Source organism: Dipteris shenzhenensis, chromosome 5 (assembly GCF_047967505.1).
Source record: "Dipteris shenzhenensis isolate YYH24624 ecotype China chromosome 5, Dip_SZ_1.0, whole genome shotgun sequence".
NCBI classification, from domain to species: Eukaryota; Viridiplantae; Streptophyta; class Polypodiopsida; order Gleicheniales; family Dipteridaceae; genus Dipteris; species Dipteris shenzhenensis.
Window position 1 is genome coordinate 16,244,999 of NC_141600.1, and position 25,052 is coordinate 16,270,050.

Genomic DNA, 25,052 nt, shown 5'->3' on the forward strand with positions numbered 1-25,052 from the left:
AGCAATATTTCTTGAACGTGAATTAAAAATTGAGATGTGAAGGATTGCAATAAATCTTGGAAGTAAACATTGTTCAAATGACATGTATAGCAAAGGTGGGGATATGGTCCTACAAGATGGGATATGCTCCTACAAGATGCGTCTTTGAGAGGATGATAATCATTGATAAAACTCATCAAGGAGTGGTATGAAATGCAACTAGGGAAAGAACCAAGATCCAGCTTGAGTTAGTTATGTCACATCAGTATGATAGAATTGCATCATTTATGAAAGTCTTTCTCAAAATATTTGATTAGTTTCCTACTACATTCCAAACACATGCTTCCTCAGCTTTCAAATTTGTGGTACCATCCTAGCTTTCCCAAAACGCCATTATAAATATAGTTTTTTAACCATGGTTAGGTAAAAACCTTGCGCACCTTAAGATGAGGGACCATATGCCCTTACAGTATTGTGCAATTTATAACATCCTTAAAACCCCCTTGGATTACACATTGGATAAGTAGAGTGAATGTGCATCTCTTTCTTGGTGCATATGATAGCAACCAAAATGAACAAAAATTATTGAAAAAATAGAGCACATTTGAGCATAATGACTATGCCACGGGAGTATATAATACAATGAGTACAACCTAGTGGATCATATACATAAATGTGCATTTTTCCCTCTTTATGTTGTAGATCATTCTTCGCCTTTGGAACAAAACCCAAAAAGTAGAATGAGAAAGAATGCCAGAAAGAATAAAGTCCACCTTGATCAAAAACTAATCGATCGCCTACGTGCTTACATAATTGCATGTTGCAGATGGTTCACCTGTCATATAAGTCGATGTGGACTGTGAAACTGATCTATCAAAGATGCATCAGAATGTAAAGCTGAACGGTGTAGCTAGGAAGATAATCAACTGCCTCTATCATGTGGCAAAACCAAGATTACATGCAAGTATTCAAGGAGAAGAGTGAATCAAGGATATAGTTAGAAGCAGATGCTTTTGACTTTTAAGGGAAACCATTCCTGGCCAAGGAATGTATCTAAACTAGACATGCCAGAGATTATGCGCAAAGGAAAAGTACACTGTGTGAATGAGCTGCATAGGATAGAAAGTAATGGGTGCATATGAACATGTGGAGCAAAAAGAGCAGTGGGATAGGGGGGACGGAGGTGGGAGGTGGAGCTAAACTAAGCTACGGGCAAGGAGGTGATTCCTCCTCCAATGGCTATCGTGCATGTTCCCAACACCAACACAAGTACATCACCATCCCTCCAGCCTTTGATAGAAAATCATTCTCCGATGTTGTGCCATAGTCCACTCGCAAGTAGTGCGATGGTTGGTTACTGAAGCAATCGTAGTGTATCATCGCCCCCTCCATAGAACTCATTATTATCACCCCTATGCCGCCGTTGCACCCCACCCCTTCAATACACCATTCTTTTGCACCAGACCCCACACTCACCCCTAGCAAGACACTCCATGCATCATCATCCCCAGCCGCTGTAACCTCCACCAGCTGCACCTTGTCCATCAGATCATTCCCCATACCAGCATCCTCTTTCACAAGCCCCACTGTTGCAGACCATCACACAGCATTATTTAGAAAGCATGGACATCTGTACCACCATGGTCAATGGAGGTTCAAGACAGCATCTGGCTAGAGCGATTGGTCTGGAGATCATTCAGTGAGGAGAATCTAGTTGCGAACACTGTACAGAAATCTTTATATCACCCAAAAAAAACAAACAGAGAGAATCATCACAAGACTTGAAACATTGCATCATGATGAAATTGTAGAGGCGTCCAAATCCCACTGCCATGCCTGTTGAGTCCAACAATGCATGCTCACTAGCAATGCACGGATGAGAAATAGGCATAGAAGGGTCCCGCAAATGCAGGATGCAGGCACTCTTCATGAGATACCCCAATCCATCATAGTACTGCTAAGATTATATCTGTCACTACATCAATAGAGTGTACTAAAGAAGCAACACTTCAACCCTTCTAAATGAGATGGTAACAGTACAGACACAGTTCATTAGCATAACCACCTCGAGCTCTGCTATTGAAGAGCTATTGTGAAACATGAGATGGTAACAATACAGACACTGTTCACTAACATGGTGGCCTTGAGATCTGGTATCAAGGAGCTATTGTGAAACAATCACACTTCGCTGTTTCAAGACTGCAGAGAATGAAGTATATTCAGAGGTCTGCTCAAAGTTAGGGACAAAATCCAGACAAAAACGGAGCACACAAGCTAATTTCTGAGCATCTTGAGTGGCAGCAGCAGAATCTAGAAATGTAGAGGGTGGAACAGCCTCAACCTGCAGGACAGGACAAATAGATCAATGAGGGAGCAATGGATTAAGATTTCTTGCATTCAAAGAAATGAAGGGACATTCTGCACTAGGTTGCATGATCAATAAGATACGAAGTAATGATATCACCAAGCAACAAACAAAATCCAATGCACACTCACTCTGTTTTGTCTTGCATATCTGAGGGCCTCCAACAGACGGCCTTGCTGCAAGAGCACGGATAAGTATTCTCCATGAGCAGAGAGCTGCTTCAACATGTCCATACCAAGCTTATGCATGGGTGGATGACACTCTCCAGCTTGCAATAGCTGGTGTGCAACTTCCCTCGATGGTTCTAGAATCTAAATTTCAGTTGATGACAAATTTTACGTATGAGTAAACAGAATTAAAATATACTTGATTGCAACGAGGAAAAAATTGTTGAATATCTACTACACATTTAGAAAGCAAGAGTACTTTAAAAGCTAAGATCAGACATGACATATGAACAGCTAAGTTCACCTTGCTGCGGATGAAATGTGACAGCTCTGCATAGCGTCCATCTCTGGCAAGCAGCTGAGCAACCAAAGCTTGCAATGGAGGCGGAACCTTCAACTTCTCTGCTGCTGCACTGTAGTGAAACACAAACAACAATTGTTACAGCAGTTGTCATACGCGCTCTAGTTCATTGATTAACTCAAACTACAGAGTATCACCTCATATATGTCCTGGCATTTTTGAAATATCACGATTTAAAGCTGATATACGACACCCCACATTCCATATAGAAGCTAGATGCTACAGCTCTCAAAGGCACTAACTCAAGCACTATAGTACAGTGCCCCAATATATAACTCTCGAAGCTATAAGTGTTAAATTCCTATTGCCATCCAATTTTGATTAATACAATCAGACAACCAACAACTAAATGTGGAGGGAGGGTACCTTCGTATGAACTGGATGATTGTGGCTCCTAAAAAACCTGGGTCAGCTGCCATTTCTTCCTCTATGGTTGCAAAAACATAGTGGTGCATTTCATCTGGTGAAATTGCTGCGATAATAACAGCTCCTGAAGTCTGAGCAATGGTGTCTGAGGCTTTGTCAGCATGCACTAGACTCTTTTGTGAGGTCTTTTCAGTTGAAATCTGCTCTGATCGAGAGCTTGGTGACTGATCTTCACTATCCAGAGCAGGCTTCAATGCATCCTGCTGGATGTTTCCCACAGAATCAATTTCTTCATCCTTTGTCTGCGTCGATGAACTGGGACTACCCTTACTATCCTCCAACTTGGAACTCACCTCCACTCTTCTAACATCGTCTTCAATATCCTGAGACGCAGTGTCCGCACCATTTAAAACTTCAACTGAAGTGGGATCCTGGCCTTCCCTTTCAACTATAGCCATCCTTTGATCTCTATTAACTATATGATCCCCCTCCAAGGCCTCTGACATACCAGTCTCTGTGCCTGATACCGATGTGCCTTCACCAGCAGTTCCAATAGTGTGTTGTGGAGACTTTGATGGAGCCGGCTTAGGGGGTAATGCTGAACTTGATTTGGCTGAATGTGAATAAGCCAAAGATATGACATCCATTGCATCAGCAATCAAAGAAAGGGGCCTCTTTTCGACAATGCTGGAGCGTAAAACTGAGATAGAGAGCTGCTTTGCCTGTAATCAGCATTTTTCAGGTACATTCACAAGCAATTACTTGATTGTCTACATGGATTCACAAGATAAGACAATGAACGTAGTTCAAAAATTATACCTTGGCAGCATCCAGCCGTCTTCGTTGGAGAAATGCTAACAAATAGGGAATATCAGATGAGCTAGCTGCTATGGCCTGCGATTTAATAGAGACAAAGAACGTTCATGTTGGATACTTGCAGTTGAAAGTGAAGCCTCAATCCATTGTCTTTTTGTGACCAGCTAGACTTTAATGCATACAAAAAAGAGGTGCCAACCTCCAAGTCCAAGTGAATCCTCCAGAGAAGTCCATGGACATTGTCCAGAATGATGTCTGGATTAACAAAAACCCAACCATCTCCATAAATCTTGCTCTCAGATGATGTCAAGCCCTCCAAGTTAATAGAACCTGATGATGTACTTTCATTGCTTTGGGATGCCGAAACAGGATATCCTGGAATCCCTCTAAGCAACAGGGGGAGAGGTGCAGAAATTGGAGTCTTTATGTCAGACAGAATATCATAAAGCAACACCACCTTCGAAGATATTTGATGAACTAGCAGAACACCATCCACCACACTAATTGCAACATTTTCTGAATATATCGGAAGTGTATCCTGCAAAACATTCACGAAAAAAGGTGTCATCTGAGGCTGTGCAATAAAATATCAAAAACCTTTTCATCTAAAGCAATTTATAAAGCAAAAAGGTAACAATGAGTCCCACCAGAAGCACTCTACTGAATCTTCCTTACAAATCAGTCAGTTAAACCAAAAGCACCCCTGTACAAGTAAAATCTTTAAAAAAACCTCACCTGGGGCACAACTGCATCACGGTAAAACCTGTATATATGGAGTTCCATGGCTACCCTATCTACCTGAAGGCAATAGAGTCTCCCATACCTAGCCAAAAAACTTCAAAATAAGCACCAAAGGGAACAAAAGTGGAAAACTATGCCATATGGATAGGCCAGATTGTGTCAAATAACTATGCCTTAACATATATGTGACACCAAACACCAGCCAAACCTACGCCCAAAAAAAAATAAAGGAAAACCATCCAAAGCCTTACATGGTTGCTATATGGACATCCTCAGGTGCAAGCACAGGCTTCTTATTTGCCTCTGCCTTTGTGACATTAGCCTCAAACTTTGGCAAACGGATGATCCCACCTGCAGAAAACTGTGCATTCAAAATATGTGGTCAAAACAGTGATCTCATAGCATGATACAGAATAACTAAGCACCATCATGCAGCAATATTCGACTCTCATGGCCTGACAAGATCAGCTCAAATACAAAGAAGACTTTCAACAGTATCACTATGAATGCTCTTCAAGAAATTACTCACCTACATATCGGCTTCAGGAGCAAAACAGAGATACATGCCATGTCTTTAAGATAAGGACACATTTAGAAGTGAATTAAACAAAACTATTTGAGAAAAAAACTGATTGCTTTAGCCAAGATTTTGTAGAAAGTGCCCAAAACAGGTAGTAGGCCTCCATTGAGACACTTAAGTTCTACTGCCCCCCTTTGGAATAAGATCAATGAGACCATCTGTAAGTGAGCCCGGCATCTCACCAAAGTCCCAAAAGTCCTGCAGGGCTGAGGTAATGTGATCCCCCCAAAAAGTAATAAAGGAGATAATAAGCACATCCAAACCCGGGCACTTGCCCTGATGAAGAGCAAGAAGCGCAGTCCAAAACTCTATGTGTGTAAGTGAGCCCAGCATCTCACCAGAGTCTCAAATACCTTGCAGGGCTGAGGTAATGTGATCCCCAATCTTATCCCAAAAAGTAATAAAGGAACCAATAAGCCCGTCCAAACCAGGGCCTTTCCCTCATGAAGAGCAAGAAGCGCAGTCCTGAACTCTATGTTGGTGAAAGGTAGCATCAAGTGAGACCCACATATTTGGTTTCACCAACATAGGAATACATTGCCATATAGCATATCTGAAATCATCTCTGGCTTGTGTGTCAGCATCTGCAGTGAGAAGGGAGGTATAAAAATCTATAGCTGTAAGCACGACGGCATCAGGATCTGTCTGCAACACCCCGTCTAACTCAACAAGCTGCGAGACACTCTCCCTGGTATACCTCCATCTGAGTCCAAAATCACTCGCATGCATGAAAGGCATATTCTGCTCTTTGATCTAGCAATATCTATTGATGTGCCCTTATTGCAGCAAGGCACTCCTAAATCCAAGCATCTGTAGGCCATTTCTACTCTTCCCTCTGTAGGGCTGCCAATCGCTGTCAGATATCAATCTTGCGTCCAAGAATGTCACGTCTCCTGGTGCTAGCGACCGAGTGATAAAAGTCACTAACACCAATGAGGGTTACAGCCACATGAAAAGGGAACGGCACTCCACCCTGCATGTGAGAGACCCAAATCCGCAAGGCTACCTATGTGAGGTCCTCCTCTGCATAAAAGGCATCTGGAGTCCTGAGACTAGTACAGCCTCCTCTCAAATGAGGCTCCGAAGTCATCAATACCACAGGAAAGTGATCTGAAATTGGATACCCCAATGGAAATGCCTACAGACCTCCCTCTATCCAGAGCCCAATCCTCAACATAAAATCTGACAATCCGTGCATGGATAGGCACCTACGGCCTCTTGTTTGACCACAAAAACAGGAGTACCTGTGGCTGAGCGTGAAAGGCATCATTAAACCACGCATCTCTCCCAATGAACGAAAATAGGAAGGCATCCCAAGCTGCTCTCTCCAATGAGTATGTGCCACCCTCTCTACCTCCTTTCTTACCTTAGGGCAACTCCACCATATTAAAGTCACCTCCAATAACCCATGAATATGCAATGATGGCCAAAGAGAGCACATCCTTCCACATAAGGACACGATCACCTCTATTATTGTGAGCATAAAGGTTGAGGAAGCCAACCTTACGTCCCCCAATCGAAAGAAGGATCCCTGAGCTCTAGAGGGAATGATGACTTCGTGTCCAACAACCAAGGGAAGACAAAGAGTCTGAAACTTAAATGCATGTACCTCCCCTACTGCAATTGCAGGTGACCAAAAAGTGTAACCTGAAAGCATCTTACCTGACTTCGCACAATCTCTAGCATCCAATTTGTGTTCCTTAACGAAAAGAATATCAACAAAATCCTTAATAACACCCGGATGACGCTGAGTACGAATCAGCTACGTACAGCTGCAATGTGGCACACCACCACGGTCCTATATGTTCCAAGTGACAATCTTCGTCGTGGGAGGAAGTTGGATGAAACACCTTACCCAACCTGGTGGCTGAAACAAACCCCTCCACAAGGGAAGACTGCTTGCTAGAAGAGCGAGAGAGGAACCTGTGGAGGAAAATCCATTGGGCGAAAAATAAGCCAACCTAGGGTCAAAATAAATACCAAAAACTGCCTCATCAAAGGTAAAGGTCGCAAAATCCTCCTCAAGAAAGTCTGATAGACCTGCCAAGGCCGAAAAAGAGTTCTTGAAAATTGGTCCAATCGGTTTCCTAGAATCCCAGCATTAAAAAATGGAGAGTCTGAAAGCACAACCCCCTTCCCTCGGTCAACGAGGGTAGACACAGAGGAGCCATGACTATGAAAATCTATCAAGGCTACAATCGTGTCATGGTGGGGAGTTGCAATCTAGGCAGCATCCGGGGTAACATGAGCAACAATCGGGATAACCTCCGAGGTAATAACATCCTGAGCTGAGCAAGGGTAGCCTCAGGTATAGTAGTCACGGCCTGAGAAGAACCATGAAAGTCACTAGCAACAACCAAAATGTGGAGGGGGGGAGAGGGGATCTCAGTGACTAGTCCAAAAGTAGCTCTGATCATGGCAAAGAACCTATGGTACACCTAGGGCAGACCAGGAAATCTAATAAAGAGAGACGTCTTTTGCCTATCCTCCTCTACAAGGTCGAACCCGAGAGAGAAGGGCTTGAAGAAAATCTTAACGGAGCCCAACGGTACGGGACTAGAATTGAGCACAGTGCTCGTAGCCCCAAGAGCGTTAAAAGCCTCGTCAATCCCAATAATCTAATGTTGGTGAGGTGTCGGGCGAGGTCCTCAGGGCTCCTATCCTAGGCTGAACCTAAACCTAGCTCTAATCCTAAGACGAAAACACTACCCTACTGTTCTCCAGTGGGTACTAGTGAACAAGACTGAGCTACCTAACTTGGCCTAAGGCTGAGGTAGCTTGTGCCTCACTGTCCCTAGACAAGGGCTCACAAAGGGGTCACAGCATAGGACAAAATCTCCTATTAGGGAACTATTACACACTTGTCGATGTAGCCAGTGGAAATATAGACCACGGAAGCCAAAAGGACATGATAAACAACAATAATTCTAGCATTCCAACAGAGAAGACTAGACTTCTAGGTATTTATTCCCTTACTTTGTCAACATTGAGTCAAATCTTTGTTTGTGGAGATCGCAACCCCTAGAAGGCAAACAACCCGAGGGCCACCACATTACCCCTAATGTTTACCAGTGGAAACCATAATTCCTCCACTCAAGCTAGCTTTGCATCCCAATCCACTCAAAAGGCAAAACCTTGGCATAATTGCATAGTGAGCTAGAAGCCTGACCAAAAAATTGAACTAAGTACCTAATCTACCATGGCCTTGTCAGGTTTCACAAACGTAATATTATATCCAGTGTAGGGAGCTCACACATTAGGGCATGGAAGGTCACAATGCAAAGATGGGAGGGTGGACTTAGTTAGCGCCCTTCAAAAATCCTCCTTTTTTTAGCCCTCTCTAGCTTAAGTGTCCCCCTAGAAATTCTATTGCTAACCCTACTACCTTAGTTCATTTTTCTCCTTTACAGGTTGGCATACCAAAATTTTCATTGCAAATCATCAGATCAAAGTCGGATTGTCAGTAAACACTGAGAAAACACATTAATGCTCATTTTTGGTCCCAAAATATCTGCCTTCATACATGTATAGAGCTTATGCAATAGGGGGTTTTGGCGGTGGCTAGGAGGTGGGTGTTGTAAGTAGTGAGAGTAAGTCTGCATAGGTCACATCAAAAATGTGGTACAAGGGAGGGAGGGTGGACTTATTTAGCAGCCCTCCAAAATCATTCTTTTTAGCGCTCTCTAGCTAAAGAGCCCCCCTAGGAAATTCTATTGCTAATTCCACTTCCTCCTTTACAAATCAACCTTTACAGCTTCAAGGCAATCATTGGATCAAAACTGGGTTGTCAGGAAACGCTGATAAGTTACAGTAATGTTCATGTCTGGTCCCAAAATATCTGCCTTTCATGCATGAAAAGAGCTCTCTTGGTAAGGAATAGGACTTTTCAATACAAATACGTAAGCATTCTCCTATGCACAGTTGCCCAGATCTCTTCAAATTGAAGCGCTCTGCTGATAAAAGGAACATTTCCCAATCCATTAGAAGACAGCACAGTACCTGATAACCAAGGAAGGTCTTACATTGCATCCCAGACGCCAACAGCACTAGCCTGCTTTCATGTGTGTAAATGTACCAGCTTACATTGGATAGCTTTACATCAACCAGCTTCAAACCGTCCATTCCAGTGGGCAGTGAATAAAGTTCAAGCCCACTAATTTAATCAACAAAAAGTAAGTATTAGCAGAGAACACAGATTCAGATCTCAATCTGCTATGGTTTGAAATGATCGGATCACAATCCACAAAGAAGGTTTAACGGACTAACCTGCTGGTCACATACACAATATCACAAGTTGGGCAATCTGTCCAGAAGAAACCTAAAATCCGTTCTGTCCGAGACTTGCAGGGCTGACTGAACTTCAATCCATTTTCTCTGTTGAAAAATACAATTTCACTGTCTGACCTTTGGATGGCTAAGATTTTCCCATCCAAGGAAAAGCGAACAGCTAAAACAGGGCCATCATCCACAGCAGTAATGCTAGGACTGTCAGAACGAGGATGCCGGCTAACAGGCCATGAGTGCACCTGCATCAATTTATCAATGGCAGCATACTCAAATAAAGGTTCGTTGATAAAGAGATAATTGATACTAGCATCAGCATCACAGCTGCTCACATATAAGAATAAACATCAATGAGCTATCTATAGGAAAGTATAACATAAATATCAATGAGCTATCCATAGAAACGTATAATATAAATTAACACAGAAACTAGTGAGAATTTATCTGTGCTTGTCTTTACAATACAAGTTGAAAATCACGTACCTTACTTGGAGAGGGCACGAGTAGTAGCCGATTACCATCATCGTACATCATTCCTATGGCTCCAGGTATACTACACCTGAAGGGAGGATACTGAACGTAGACATGAGACAAAGCCCCTGATCCAGCCATGCTTGTTGCACTTTGAGATGATGATGCACTTTGGGCAAGCATTCGAACAAATTACTGTCACAGAGCCAAGGCAGTAACTATCCTCAATCTACTTCAATCATCTCACATTAAAAATTAGTCTGAAGTATGTAAATGTTAATCTGGGTAATCTGTCGAGTTGTTGATACCATCAGTATCCTAAACATGGATCATTCATGGGAGTCCAGCCAGGTGGAAACTAGGTTATGTGCACAATGTATATGTTGAAAGTTACCTAGTAATGCACAATCTTCACCACATTAAAGGCAACAAATCTCCTCATCCATGTGCCTATTTATGGTCCCACCTTCAATTCCTGAATCATTTCTTGGTCTTCAACTGCAAAACAAAAATTCGCAATTAGATATGACAAAGGAACTCCATTCCGAGAAGACAAAATTGCACACAACAGCAAAAACCTCAACATCAAGCTCACAGGCTCATAGAATCTGTATTAAAACAGAAAGGTGGTTAAGGTCATCTCTGCAGCACACAATGTGGTGACTGGTTGTAGCACAAATCTCTCTCTCTCTCTCTCTCTCTCTCTCTCTCTCTCTCTCACACTCTCAGGGGCCCGTCAGAGCCGAGGTGTCAATCTTGATATGGCTCATCAGATATAGAGATCACGGAGACCATTGCCCCTGCCACAGCGAGACAGATGCGGATACGATATATCTTCGCATCTCACCGGAGAACCGCCACGGCACCTGGTTTTGTATTTTGAGTTCTACTTTTTAGTTTCAGCTTTTGAGCTTCTTAGCTAGGGCCCTAGCAATCCCTTTACTTCAGCTCACAGTGGCTTGTATGAGTTTGATTGTACTCTTTCTCGTAGGCCCGTGAGGCCTCCTAAAGACATAAATACATCCCTCTCTCTCTCTCTCTCTCTCTCTCTCTCTCTCTCTTTGTGTGTGTGTGTGCATGCGTGTGTGTGTGTGTGTGTGTGTGTGTGTGGTGTGTGTGTGTGTGTGTGTGGTCGAGGGTTGCTGCTCAGCCTCCCCAGCCTCCGTATAGGTTCGCGTCAGGCCTCCGCTCAGCCCCGCGCTCAGTCCGTACAACTGTACGGACGCCGTACAGACAGGCCGCCTCTTCCCTGCGCAGCTTCGCCACATCTGCCTGTCCTTCGACCTGCATCTCCGCTGTATAGCCGTACCCTCCGTCCTTTTCCGTACAGCCTGCCTTGTCTTTTTGCGTCAGCCGCCTTTTCCTTCTTTGCATTCCGTACAACCTCTGCACTCCCTGTCTCCTTTCGTACGACTCAACCCCCTCAGACCATCTTCCGTACATCTGTACGATTTGTACATTCCGTACAACTCGTACTTTCAGCCTGCTCCTTGTCCGTACAGTTCTGCTTTGATTCTGCCATTTCATCTATCCCGCCCTGTTTCTCTTCATGGAGGACCAATTCAAAAGTTACTCTCGCAAGGAGTCGACCCGGAACTCCAAAAGACAACAAGTTGATGTCTCTGTTGCAGATTCTGTAGACGCTCACTATGTTTTTGACATGCTTAAAGATGAATTTCATCACAGCCGGAAGGAGTGGGCCAAACCTCCCCCGGCCATCAAATACAAGTTGAAGCTGCCTTCATTGGTTGCTCCTCTTCGAAAGTTCTCTCAGCAAGCAGTTATCATTTTTTTCCCAGGAAAGTTACCTTCAGCAAACGATGTGGCCCAATGGGTTCAGGCATTGTTGGGACGCTGCTTTGTTGAAGGAGTATATTTTGCTTCTAGGGGTTTTTATGAAGTGCACTTTTTGGATGCCTCATATCGTCAGCAGATATTGGAGATGTCGCCCTTATTCTATGGCAGACAAATGGTGCATGTCATGCCATGGTCGCCAAACAAGGATTACCACAGCCTCATTCAACATCACTGCCCCGTATGGGTTGAGGTAGTGGATTTTCCAGACTATCTGAGGGCTGAGTTACCACGTTTCGCAGCCACTTTGGGGCAAGTTGTATGCCCTCCCCGTCCTTCGGGTAATCGCAATCGCTTTTGTATTCTTTGGGATACAGATCACCCAACCCCTCCTTCCATTGCGGTAGAAGTGGAGGATGTTCCCCTTGGTGAAAAATATTTTGATTTGAAATGGGGAGTTTTTGCAGGTACTTGTTTCACATGCCATAAGTTTGGCCACTTAGCCTCACAGTGTCCTGCAGTCCTGCATCAGCTCCCACCCACAGCTATTGCTCCAGAAAATACTCCCCTCCCAACTTATGCCCAGGGGTCTAAGGCAATGCCTACCAAACTGGGTGATGTGGCTCCCAAATCTGTCCCTTCCAAAGAAAATGTGGTTCAGGTTTCAGCTAAGCAAAAGGATAAGGGGAAGGGCAAAATTTCAGAATCTCATGCCTCTCCCCAGGCTGTTTGGCAGCAACCCAAAAAGGTATTCGCTCTTAAACCACGTCCATTACAGTCTCGCCATTGGGATGCTTCAACTTCTACCCCTGGTCAGACCTCTACCCCCGCTGACAGCCTTGCTTCTCAACTGTGGGTTGATGTGTTAAAAAGAGGCATTCCTGTATGTGACAATGATGAGGATCATAGAGCTAATGATCCAGGAGCCCAGGTGGATGTTGATGTCATGGCTGAGGCCTGACAGCTTATACTTTACTCTGCTTTTTGGTTTGACTGTACATATCTTCTATGTCTACTTCAATTACTTGCATTACAATGTTCAGGGTCTTTGCAATGTCAATAAGTGGAGACTTTTCTGGCATTATGTACATAGAATGCATCCCGATGTGATCTCTTTACAGGAACACAACCAACACTTCTTGGCTGGCCAGCAAGGCCACTATGCTGGTTATGATATTTTTTATGCTGGTACAATGCACTTTTCGGGGGTTTGCATGCTGGTAAAACATGATATACAGCCCACGGTTGCTTACAATGACCCTCAGGGTCGATGGATGGTGATCAGATGCACCTGGCAGGCTGATCTCTATGAAATTGCATCTGTTTATGCCTCACAAACTTCTGCGACTAGAGCTCAAATGTGGGCCTCCCCCAAACAATATCCATGGCTGTCCAATGCTTTTTTGTGTGGAGACTTTAACAACTCACCTGCCACTCAAGACAATACCACTCATCGTTCTCACATGATCCCCACCGAGCTTCGACATTGGGAAGATATGCTCTCATCTCTGCATGCAGAAGATCTATGGCTCTCAACAAGAGACACAGATATCGGTTATACATATCATCACAATGCCTTTACTCATTACTGGGCTCGACTTGACAGGATGGTATTTGCTGCATGCTCAGCAGTATGCTGATTTTACATGTACATTACGGGTTGATCACTCCCTCTTGCTATCTGATCATTTTCCAGTATGCTTGACATTATCAATAGCACGTCTGACAGATGATATGCCTTCTTTTGGTCGTCGCCTGCTCCATATTAATAGTGCTTATTTGCTTCATCAACAATTTCAGAACATGGTGAGAGTGGCTGTCCATCCCCTCCTCTTACATGCTCAGGAAGATATGGATTTTGCATGGATCAATTTTGCTCACCGCTTACAGGCTGTTATTCAAGACTATGGACGGAGTTACATGGGAAACCTCAGGCTTAAGTTGAAATGGGCTCAATCTCACAAGCAGCAAATGAATGCAATCAGTTCTCATAGGCAGCTTACCCCTTCTGAACAAGATTCTTGCGCTTATGCAGTTCATATCCACCAAAATGATCTTCGCAAATTAAAGAAGTGGCAAATCCGAGCTCGCATGAAACCCCTTTTGGATAAGGGCTGCTCCTCCAAAGCCTTTTTTAAAAGTCTCCATGCAGATAGGCGAAAGGAGGATATTTGCAGGATCAAGAAAGATGATGGTACCTGGACCACATCCAAATCAGAATTGGAATTGCAATGTTCTAGTCATTTCCAGCATCTTCTTTCTCTTCAACCTGATCATTTGATGCAAGTGAATGCAGCTAGGTCTCAATTTCTCATGCATGTCCAGCCCATATTGTCTCGGGAGCAGCCTTTTATGCTTAGTGAACTAGATGATGCCTTGAGTCATCTACGCAAAAGCAGCTCTCCTGGTTGGGATGGATTGACTGTTGAATTTTTCCGTGCATTTTGGGGTGATCTCAAGAACACTCTTCTTCTAATGATCAATCATGCTTGGGCAGAACAATCTCTTCCTCCATCCTGGAAACATGGCCTAGTAAAATTGATTCCCAAAAAAAGGTTGTGTGAGACGATGGCTGATTGGCGGCCTATATCTCTCATGCCTGTCATTTACAAACTCATTGCTAAAATGATTGTCCTCAGGGTTCGCTTCTTTTTGCAAGCAGGACTTCATCCTAGGCAGTATGGGTTTGTCCCCAGAAGGCAGATCACTGATAATATCTCCAATGCCTTTCTTGCGATTGAGTATGCCAAATATTCTAAACAAGATGTTCTCATTCTGCAAGTAGACATTGCGAAAGCATTTGATACAGTCCATTGGGATTTTATCTCTCAGACTATGCATAAATTGGGATTTGGCCCTCGGCTCGTCCATATCATCTACTGGCTCTATTCTCAGGCCACGGCGCAATGCTTGCTTGGTGGTGGGTTGTCAAGAACCTGGACTATGACCTGTTCAGTGAGACAGGGTTGCCCTCTTAGTTCCTTACTGTATGCCATTGCTACCCATCCGTTACTGTTGCATATGGACTATCTTGCAGACACAGGACAGCTTCATGGCTTGCAAATTCCAGGGGCATAGTCATTTCTTGCACAGGCATATGCTGATGATTCATACTTTATGCCCAGGAATTCTCAAAGTGACCTTTCTCACTTGATGCATACACTGAATGCCTTTGGCATAGCTGCTGGACTGCATATCAATTTTCAGAAATCAAAACTTCTAGCTTTGAAAGAAGCTGATTGGCATGCACTTCTCTGGCCAGGCCACATTATATCTTCCCATACTATTGTCAGGCATCTAGGCTACCCCAATGGCTGGAATATTACCCCACATCAACAGCTCAAATGGGTGCTTCAAAGATCAACAAGAAGCTGGAATACTGGCATTTGTCCACTTGGCCTCTACATGTTCGACTTCGGATAGTACAGTCCATCATTATGGCATATGTGCAATTTTATTTGCCTCTTCTTCCCTGGTCTTTCAAGCATTTGGCTTCCTATATGTCCCAGGCTATGGAGATTTTTTGGAAAAGCAAATCTCATAAAAAGGCCTTGCGACTACTACCTATGCAGTCTATTTGTTCACCTAAGACTCATGGGGGGCTGAATATTCTCAATCTCCAGGTTCATGTTGGCAAGAAAGAGCACTATGATTGCTGATTTTCTTCAGCAAAAACAGCCATGGGCTATTATGTTAGCAGCTATGTGTGGAAACATGGCGTCTCATGCATATGGGCATTGGATTACAGATCACTGGGAAGCAGTCATGTCCACATTTCAGGGAAAAATTCCTGGTTGCCCTGTTTCTACTGCTTTTATTCATGATTGGAAGAGAATTCTCTCATATGCAAAATGGACAGGTGCTTCTTCTCATCATGGTAATTCTTTTCGCTTGGAAAGCATCCATTGGAGCAAGGTGTTTGAATTGCCTCTCGCTCTACAGGCACCTATTAAAGCATACAGTCTCATGAAATTGGGCATCAGATTTGTTGGTGATGTTGTGGATCAACAAGGTTGTATGCTTTCATTTCCACAAGCTTGCAGGACATTCTCCTTGGGTCTGCATCATAGGTCCATTTGGAGAACACTTTCAACTATGTTGCAGCCATTTGTTCCGGTTCCTCCACTGTTTGCACAGGATAGATTAATGGACTGGAATTTGACTTCCTTACCTCCTGCTACCCATACGCTCTCAATGCACAATCTGACCTCCTCGAAGGTTTACAGATTTCTTCTTCCACCGCCATGGATTGACAAGCATGCCAACACTCTTTGGAATTTGGATAGGCCTTTATCTTGGTGGCAATCACGACTCATGAAAATCTGGAAAGCCAAATTGCCATTGAAACAGAGGCTTTTCTTTTGGAGATGTATAGTGGGAGCTTTTTCCATTGGGGTGAAATTGGCAGCACGCCGCATTGCTTCCCCTTCCTGTCCCCGTTGCTCTCATCATTGTGAGACAGTTCCTCACCTATTATGGTCTTGCCCACACTCTCGCATACTGATCACTCATGTTTCTCAATTGCTGAGGCTTCGGTTTCCCTCCATCAGATTTGGGAAACTCTTCTGGATGTTTGGATGCCTCTCATCTCAGATGTCTCCATTCCTCCTCTTCTTTCACTGGACTCGCTTTTGGGTACTATGGACCATTTGGACACAGAGACTGCATTCTAGGATGGGTCAACAGTTTCCTCAGGCTTATATTTTCTTCAGAATGTCCCTCAAGCAATCCTTATATGACAGTTTTGCTGCAAGGGACTTGGATGCCACTAGCCTTGAAGTGTTCTCTACCTGTTTTTGAGTTCTTCCATTGGGCTCTCTTTTGGAGTCTCATGTCAGTGAGTGGGAGACTTCCCATCTTGTAAATTTATGATAATATAAATACACTGGATTTTACCCCCAAAAAAAAAAAGTGTGTGTGTGTGTGTGGATATTTTGTCAGCCCAATCAAGGCAGGTAATGCTTTGAAATGAGTTGTCTGTATGCGAAGGTCTTGTTACATAATACAAACTCTACATGTATCATTTCTTCCCCTGAATCATGCATGAGAGCATCATGAATTGGCCTTTCACTCATTCTCCTTGAGATTTATAACCAAAAATGCAGTTGTATATAGGATGAGTAGTCATGAGCAAAATAACCATTTCAATCTCGTATCAAGTCCATTGATCATCCTTTGCCATTTTAATACGCTCTAGACACCCAGTTACTAGGCAATTAATTTCTAGGACCAGAGTGTGCAACAGGGGGGCCAAAAGAGTGGTGCAATTAAAAATTGCTAATTTTAGCACACGACTCCAAAAAGAGCAGAGAGCCCTGCTTTAGGGTACAAGAGGCCAAATCCAAGCCTAGAAGAGAGAGAACAGGGTTCACGCAGCTGCAAGGAGCTGCCAGGACACAATCGCGACCTACCAAGAGGTCCCAGGAGCTGCCAGAAGAAATCGCAATCTGCCAGGGCTGCCAGAGAGCTGCAGGGGAATTCGCACCCAAGAGCCTGTCTGGGAAATTCGCAATTAATCAAGGGCTGCCCAGAAGTTGCGCTTTGTTTCCAGGCTGCATAGACGCTGCTGCAGGTGTGCGGGTTGCTTCCAAGCTGAGCAAGAGCTGCTACAGGGATTTCAACCTGTTTTCTGGCTGTCTTTTGGGCGGTTGTTGCTGATTTTGGAGCTTTCCAAGCTTGGGCGACTTCTTCCAAGTTGCCTTTGGGCTGTGCCAGGGCAGAATCAACTATTCTTTGGAGGATCTAGCATTTTCCAGCCCAGGTGACCTGATTTCTGTGGAATCTGGGCAGAGGAAGGCTAGCGTTTGCCTGCTTTTGCTGTTCCCGGACTGGTTGTTGGTTGGTTATGGCGTCTAAGATTGATTTCTCACCAAGAAGGGTTGATTTTGATGTTGGGAAGTGGCCAGGAGGGCTAAGCGCTTGGTGGATTGATTGCACCAAAGTTTGGCTGCCTCGGGCTTTTCTGCAGTTGTTCAGCTTGTGGTGCAGCTTTCAGGAGACCTTGCAATCAGCCACTTGGCTACATATGAATATTAAAGAAATACTGCAAGCGGCGCCAGCGTTTGGGGCCAATCAGTGTCCTTGTTTCTGAGTAGGAACGCTCTAGCTCCCTGTGATTAAGTTTGGGGTGATTAATTGTTTGGTTATTACTGTGTATGCTATAGTTAAAGTGGATCTCACCACCCTTTAATCTAAGAAGGCTGGCTTCAGAAATGACGACAGAAACGGGTGCCGTTTCCGAAACAGCAAAACACCATTTCAGAAACCCTGTTTTTGTTAAAAAACCTTGAGCAGGGTTTTAGCCGAGTTCGGCTTCATTTCGTCTCCTAAATCGTCCGCTCCAACCTCTGGTATTTGTGGTGATTAATTGTTTGGCTATTACTGTGTTATGCTATAGTTAAAGTGGATCTCACCACCCTTTAATCTAAGAAGGCTGGTTTCAGAAATGACAACAGAAACGGGTGCCGTTTCTGAAACAGCAAAAAGCCATTTCAAAAACCCTGTTTTTGTTTAAAAAACCTTGAGCAGGGTTTTAGCCGAGCTGTGCTTCATTTCGTCTCCTAAATCGTCCGCTCCAACCTCTCCACTCTCCTGCTCTCCTACTCTAGCCTCTCCACTCTCCTACTATGATCATGGATGCTACTATGGGTGTGCTTTTATTTTTCTGACATTGATATGTGACATGTCACATAGTTCATGAATCTGGAATCTGGATAATAGTAGATACTATGGATGCTTTTTACTTATGCAGTTGCAAATCGTAATCCGTTTCAGATAGTCGTAACTTATTGTGGATTCTTGAATCATCATTCATGAATGATACATCATAGAATCGTGGATGCTGAAGCATCATGCAGACTGCATAAATCATGACTTAATGGCAAATGCTAAGTAGCATAATTTGTCACTCTAAGCACTATATTGATAATTGTATTACGTATAGAAATTTTATTTTTACACATGAATTGAACCATATTTCCGTTTCATGTTCTGCTGTCTCGGACCGAAAACTCCAATTCCGGCATTTCCCCCATTTCCTTTTCGGCATGCAACTATGCAGACTTCATCCCACACAATCCAAATCAACACAAGGCGAGAGATTGAAGGCATATGACACTACCAAGACTTGAGGCTATGCACTCTATGTGACATGCATGAGGTGGAGATAAAGGAACATGTAAATTGTAATGAGACGCCCCACATACTAAAAGATCTAAGGTCAATATCAATAAGCTCCCACAAGAACCATAGGATCAGCAAATAATAAGCAAACTAAGAAGCACACCACCCTCCCTCGGCAATTCACCCAATATATACCAGGTGCACCCATCTGCCTCCTCCAAGTCCAATGGCCAAATGTGTTCTAGGATACCTACGCCTTCTAGGTTACTTAGGACATCTAGTTAATACCACTATCCCCTTAGGCGTTAGGCCTAACCAACTATGACCACTATCTGTATTTCCTTATTTCCTAACTCGAGGCACATTCCTAGGGGTAATGTCACGCACTATACTATTATTGATTTAACATTTCCTCCCCTTTAAGAAGAGTTGGAGGCCTCCGCAACATGTTAAGAAATTGCTTTCTCAGTTTGCTTACACTTTCTTAAGTGGTTTTCTCCTTTCCTACTTACTAAATATTGTTGCATACGCTTTACTTTGACATCAAGAAAACCTTCTGCCTCACGTGGAAGCATTGAAGGTTCCTTCAATTCATGGGCATCTCTCTCATGGTATTAGAACCCTAGGTGTTTTACATAGCACTCTGCTCATCACTTTTTGAGAGTCAGCTCCTCTCTCTCTCTCTCTCTCTCTCTCTCTCTCTTTGGGCTCCAAACCCCTTACTATCACCGCAGGGGGGACCCTCAAAACCGCAACACTACTCCCTGTCCTTCCCCTTGCTTGTTTTTCTCAATCAACCACCCTTGCCTGTTCTTGGGATGACCCCTCACTCATCTCCACATCTCACTCCAATTCACGTGTCCACTATTCAGCCCCATCCCTCCACATTTGTACCAGACCCCTTTCAGGTTCAGATCCCACGAGGACCAATCTATCCCAGGGCTCACATACCTAATGCATGGAAGTCCCTCATGGTGGAGGTCCATTCTATATGCGCCCGTGAGGTGGAGCTGACCCGCTTCGCATAGGAGCAAGCCCGTGTCATGGAGCAAGCCGCCCTCATCCAAGAGCTCAGACATGATATTACACACCAAGGGGGAAGATGACCACCCTGAAGGGGACTACAAGGGGTGCGCCATCAGTAGCAAGATAGCCACCATGTAGTCAACGATCTCAGAGGCCTCTCGATGGTTAGATGTGGCGAAGCGGAAGCTCGCAAAGGCCACCGTCTCAGCCACTCTTCTAGAGTGGCGGAGGAGGGCCAGTAAGGCCCTCAACATTAGAGTACCTGGGATCACTCACACAGATGATGTACCTGTGGAGGAGGCGATCACCTTTGTGACCTAGACCCTTAACACTATCACTCCTATTCACAAGGCAGGGAATCCAATGAACCCAGGAAACTACAGGACCATTATGATTGGACATGTCATGTCCAAGATCTATGCATCCGTACTTGACACGCAGGGCAGCTCGTTCGCAAAGATGCAGGGACTTAGGGCAAAGGGGCAGGCAGGTTTCTAACGGGATCATGGGACCATGGATCATGTACTCACACTCCGGAGCATCATAGAGGAGGCCAGATCACGGAAGCAAAGGGTTTATTGTTGCTTTGTGGACTTCGCAAAGCCTTTGACATGATCCCACAGGCCCGCCTCATTAGGCACCTGCAGGAGCTAGGGTATGACCAGGAGATCGTATGGGCTGTTATGGCGCTTTATGAGAGAGTCTCAGGCCGAGTTTGGACTGGACAGAGGAGATTATGAGCAACATTGGGATCAAACAAGGTTGCCCACTATCACCAAACTTATTTGGCCTCTACATAGACGAGCTCGAGACCTTCATAAGGGCATTAGGGGGGATTGGTTGCTCTCTCACCAGTACCTTGGTTCAAATCCTCATATATGCAAATGACATGGTATTGATGTCCTCTTCTCTCGAGGGGCTCCAAAGACACTTGGACGCATTGCATACCTTTAGTGAGTCACACAATTTGAAGGTCAACCTCGGTAAAACCAAGGTTATGATCTTCAACAAATCTCGAGCAGCCATGCACAGGGAGCAGTTCACATTTGATGGGCCGTCGGTTGAGATTGTATCACTCCTTGGTTCGACCAGCATACATGTATGGCAGCCCTTGTTGGGGCAGTTTCTTACAAACATCTTTCTTTGGTCTGCATGATCTTTTTCGTGGCAGAGACAATATCATGGGGAAAATGTTGTTGGGATTCATCTTCCTTTCTATTTTTCGTAGCGATGGAATCAAAGAGGATGCTGAAGGACTTTAACGATGTAGCTACTTCCTATATGAAATCCAATTTCTAAAATGCTTGTTGGTAGATGTGAGATTAATTATATTTTCCTTGCTTAAATGTCAGATTCCTTGTTGAGTAGGGGTTACTATTTTAAATTAGAATCCTTACTATTTTAAAAAATGTAGTTTTAAATAAAACATTCCTTACCGTAGCAAAGGAATACTATCTGGAAATCAAGACACCTCAGACACAAAGTGGCTCAAGTAGAGCGATTACAGATTCTCTTGCTCTTGTGGATGATCCAAGGCAAGCCATCGATGCTGCACCATATCATTCAAGCAGAGTTCGGCGCTTCTCCGTTGCAGCTAGATGCAGCCTTCCGGACTATCACCTATCTACATCGAGTCAAACAGTACGAATCCTACACATCGGAGCGACATAGGCTACCATGGCTGGCTATAGCCTCATCCATGGGTCTCGCAGATGGAGGAGATGAGAGAGGCTGGTATGAACAAACACATAAATGGTTCGAGTGATTGGGGCTCCACATTGATAGATTGTCTCCTTTTCTATACAGCTTAGACGCTCCGATCCCACTTGGATACCACGAGGTGAACTAGGTCATTCGAGAGGACCTCCTACAGCTACACACTTTCAAGACATGGTTGGAGCCGAAAGAGCTTCTAGTGAAGCTCAGCTTCTACAAAGACCACTGCCTCCACACCTGGGAGGAGGGTTTCATTATGCCCCCAAAGTACACGCGGATCCACCTACCGCACTCATTGAGGATCGCCATTGGGCAATTTCGAGTGTCATCACACCGACCCCGTATTGGAGAGTGGACGAGCTGAGGGGATACCCAAAGAGTGTCGCATATGCACGCTATGTGATCGATAGGAGATCGAGTCAGAGGAGCCCTTCGCATTCCAATGCCCCGTGTACTATGAGATCCGTGGTCGATATCACTGTCTCTTCAGAGACGGTTTTGGTCCCCTCTCCAGGCTTCTTTCATACCCAAACCAAGGGTGCGTTGTTGCTTTCCTTCATGATGCACTTCGGCACAAAGAGCACCTACTCAGGGCGTGGAGACAAGCCTCAGACACACAGCTCGATTCCTCCCAAAGCAGGATTACAGAGTTTTTTCACTCAAACCGTATGGATCACACAATCCCTGACGGAAGACATAGCAGATACCCTGAGTCTGAGACACACCATACTCGACAGCAAACGGACATGTAGATTACACTGGGCGACCTCCGGTCCCTGTTCAAACCTGGAGCATGGCCCACAACAGTTATAGTAGCTTTGGTTAGGAGCAAGGTCATCGCCAGGAGATCGAGACGGACTGCATCCAAAGACAGCCGCCAACGCTCCATCACTCGCTATACATCCGCATGACCTCGCCCTCTCCCCGAGCTCCCCCTAACACCACCATTATGAGACTGCATTGTACTAATGAGGATGATGATGATGCCACTACTAATGATATATGACTGTTTTTTTTTAAAGGACTTAGCACTCAGCATGGGTGATGATACTCGCTTAGTAGCTCCACCCTTCTGCTTGTTGTATCAGGTTTTCTACCAGTCTCATAGACCAGTCGGTCTTTCGTAGACTTTAATAAAATCTCTCTCTCTCTCTCTCTCTCTCTCTCTCTCTCTCTCTCTCCCTCTCTCTCTCTGTCTATCTCTCTCTCTCTCTCCGTCCGCCTCCTTCAGCCCTGCCTAGCCCGTCCCCTATCCCACCTAACTAAGGCTGTCTCCCTCAGCCTTTAACCCACAGGTCATCCACGCCCCTAACAACTTACCAGCCATTGCACCTCCAACAAACAGGCCGCGTCCCCAACAGCTAGCTCGCCTTGCATTCAACTAAATAGACGCAGAGTTCACGTCTTCAACAGCAGCAGCTCCCGGATCAACCGCACCGCCAGCAACTCCCTTTTCTTGGGCCTAAGCTTTCAGCTCATAGCTACACAAACCCAGGTTGGGCTGAACCCCTGGCCCAACCTCGGGGGTTAGTTCTAGCTGAGGGGCAATACAAGCCACCATGGTTCGTCTTCCAAGCCAAGACTTTTGCCTCCCATCCAACCAGCAAGGCCTCCTTGCAACCCTGCCATCGCCTTCCCCCCATGGAAAGGCACCTAAAGCACAGAAAATGGTGAGTATGATAGACGCGCAACAGCATGTTTACTATTTGCAGCAGGAAATCTGTGAACTGAAGCTCCAACTTGCAACTCTAGAAAGGACAGTCCATGATTTGGAAGGCAATGGAAAAAAGGAAATTATTCAACAGGTATTGCACAAATGTAATTCATCCCCACCTGCACCTCAGTTTGTATCTACAGCAAGGGAAATGATCACTAACCAAGTGAGCTCCATCAAGCATGAGATGGTTGCTGATGTTAGTATTAAAGTGGATAAAGCTGACCTTCATGCAGAAGTAAAGGAGCAGGAGAACAGAATGACCAACAAAACGATCTTATGCATTGCTGGGCTGCAAGAGGACTGCCTTACTGATGAACAAGGATACACAAAATACGAAAAAATTACATGCCTCAAGAAGGAAATACCTCAAGTTGAATGCGATGAAAATGACATAAGCTGTATCCCTCAAAAGGGAAGTAAGAGTAAAGATTCTGAGACAAACAAATAAGCTGAAGGGTACAAGGATTTGGATATCTGAAGAGCTCACTCCAACTCAAAGGAACAAAGAACTACTCAGCTCAAACAAACGAACAAAGAACTCATTAAAGTAAAGGACACACGTAAAGCGGGCAAATGGGCGGTATATTGAGATGGACAAGCATAAATTAGGGATATCAAATCCAAACCCAAAGGCCCTCAGTCTCAAACTGATATAATGAAGGCCCACCTCATGATAGGATTAGAACATAGTGTGTGCTATAATAACTTCGAGCTGAGATGACATTTGCACTCCTGGACTCTCTGATACCCAAAGATGTAGCTACTACTCTTTGGTGTGTACTTTGTCTCATAGGCCCATGAGGCCTCTAGAAAAGACGTTCATAAAGTTCTTTTCTTTTCTTCTCCTACCAAACTATCGCCCTCAAGTAGTCCCTATTCAAATGACTAACATGAAATACTCAATGAACTCTACATACATCTGGTAAGACTAACTTGTAAGCAAGCTCGCCAATCCTCTGAAGTATATTGAATGGACCACAATAACTTGGAGACAACTGAGGGCAGTCACAGGTCTATAGGACTTTAGAGGACTTGAGTACTCTCAAACAACGTGTCTCACATTCTTCAAATTCAGCTTTTATGTACCCTTGGAACATTTAGAGTGGTCTTAGTGTAAAGACGTTTAAGACATCCTCTGTCTATAAAAGAGCTCATTTGGGTGGGGCTTCTCAAGGATACCTGGAACCCATCCAAATCTATGTTTCCTTAATGATATATGTGCATAGATTGGGTTGTGTGGTATACCTAGGAGACTTGAGCTTGCCTAGCCTCCAGCTCGAGGGTGATCCTCAGGGATCTACAATTCAGTGGTGACACACTAGTGTACCAACCTATGGGTGTTCTGCAGGTACACTAGAGGATGGAATCGGTCCTAGGTCCTCCACCTTAGAGGTGTCTTACCTTGAAGTGATGTTTCATTTGGACCTCTATCTTCAATGTGTGTATGTGTTTGCTTAGATACTGCGAGAGCTTAAGAATAGTCGTACCAGCAGGTATGGCACCTAATACCCCTCCTCGGCAAGGAGGTGGAAGAGGTCGTGCACAAG

The 25,052-nt window shown here is 44.5% G+C and overlaps 1 protein-coding gene across 2 annotated transcripts in view; it reads right to left on the reverse strand.

Annotated features, from left to right (window-relative positions):
- Positions 1 to 1,431: 1,431 nt before the first annotated feature.
- Positions 1,432 to 25,052, reverse strand: part of LOC147901675 (C18orf8) — a 30,021-nt gene continuing 6,400 nt past the window's right edge. For both annotated transcript variants that reach the window (XM_087374611.1, XM_087374610.1), the window contains exons 3-14: positions 10,525 to 10,628; positions 10,143 to 10,325; positions 9,642 to 9,901; positions 9,375 to 9,528; positions 5,047 to 5,156; positions 4,790 to 4,877; positions 4,254 to 4,592; positions 4,058 to 4,132; positions 3,239 to 3,960; positions 2,816 to 2,924; positions 2,476 to 2,655; positions 1,432 to 2,320 (exon numbers count right to left, since the gene is read on the reverse strand). In XM_087374611.1, coding sequence (XP_087230737.1) covers positions 2,144 to 2,320; positions 2,476 to 2,655; positions 2,816 to 2,924; positions 3,239 to 3,960; positions 4,058 to 4,132; positions 4,254 to 4,592; positions 4,790 to 4,877; positions 5,047 to 5,156; positions 9,375 to 9,528; positions 9,642 to 9,901; positions 10,143 to 10,313 — 2,385 coding nt within the window. In that variant the 5' untranslated portion in view covers positions 10,314 to 10,325; positions 10,525 to 10,628 and the 3' untranslated portion in view covers positions 1,432 to 2,143. The remainder of the gene's footprint in view (positions 2,321 to 2,475; positions 2,656 to 2,815; positions 2,925 to 3,238; positions 3,961 to 4,057; positions 4,133 to 4,253; positions 4,593 to 4,789; positions 4,878 to 5,046; positions 5,157 to 9,374; positions 9,529 to 9,641; positions 9,902 to 10,142; positions 10,326 to 10,524; positions 10,629 to 25,052) is intronic.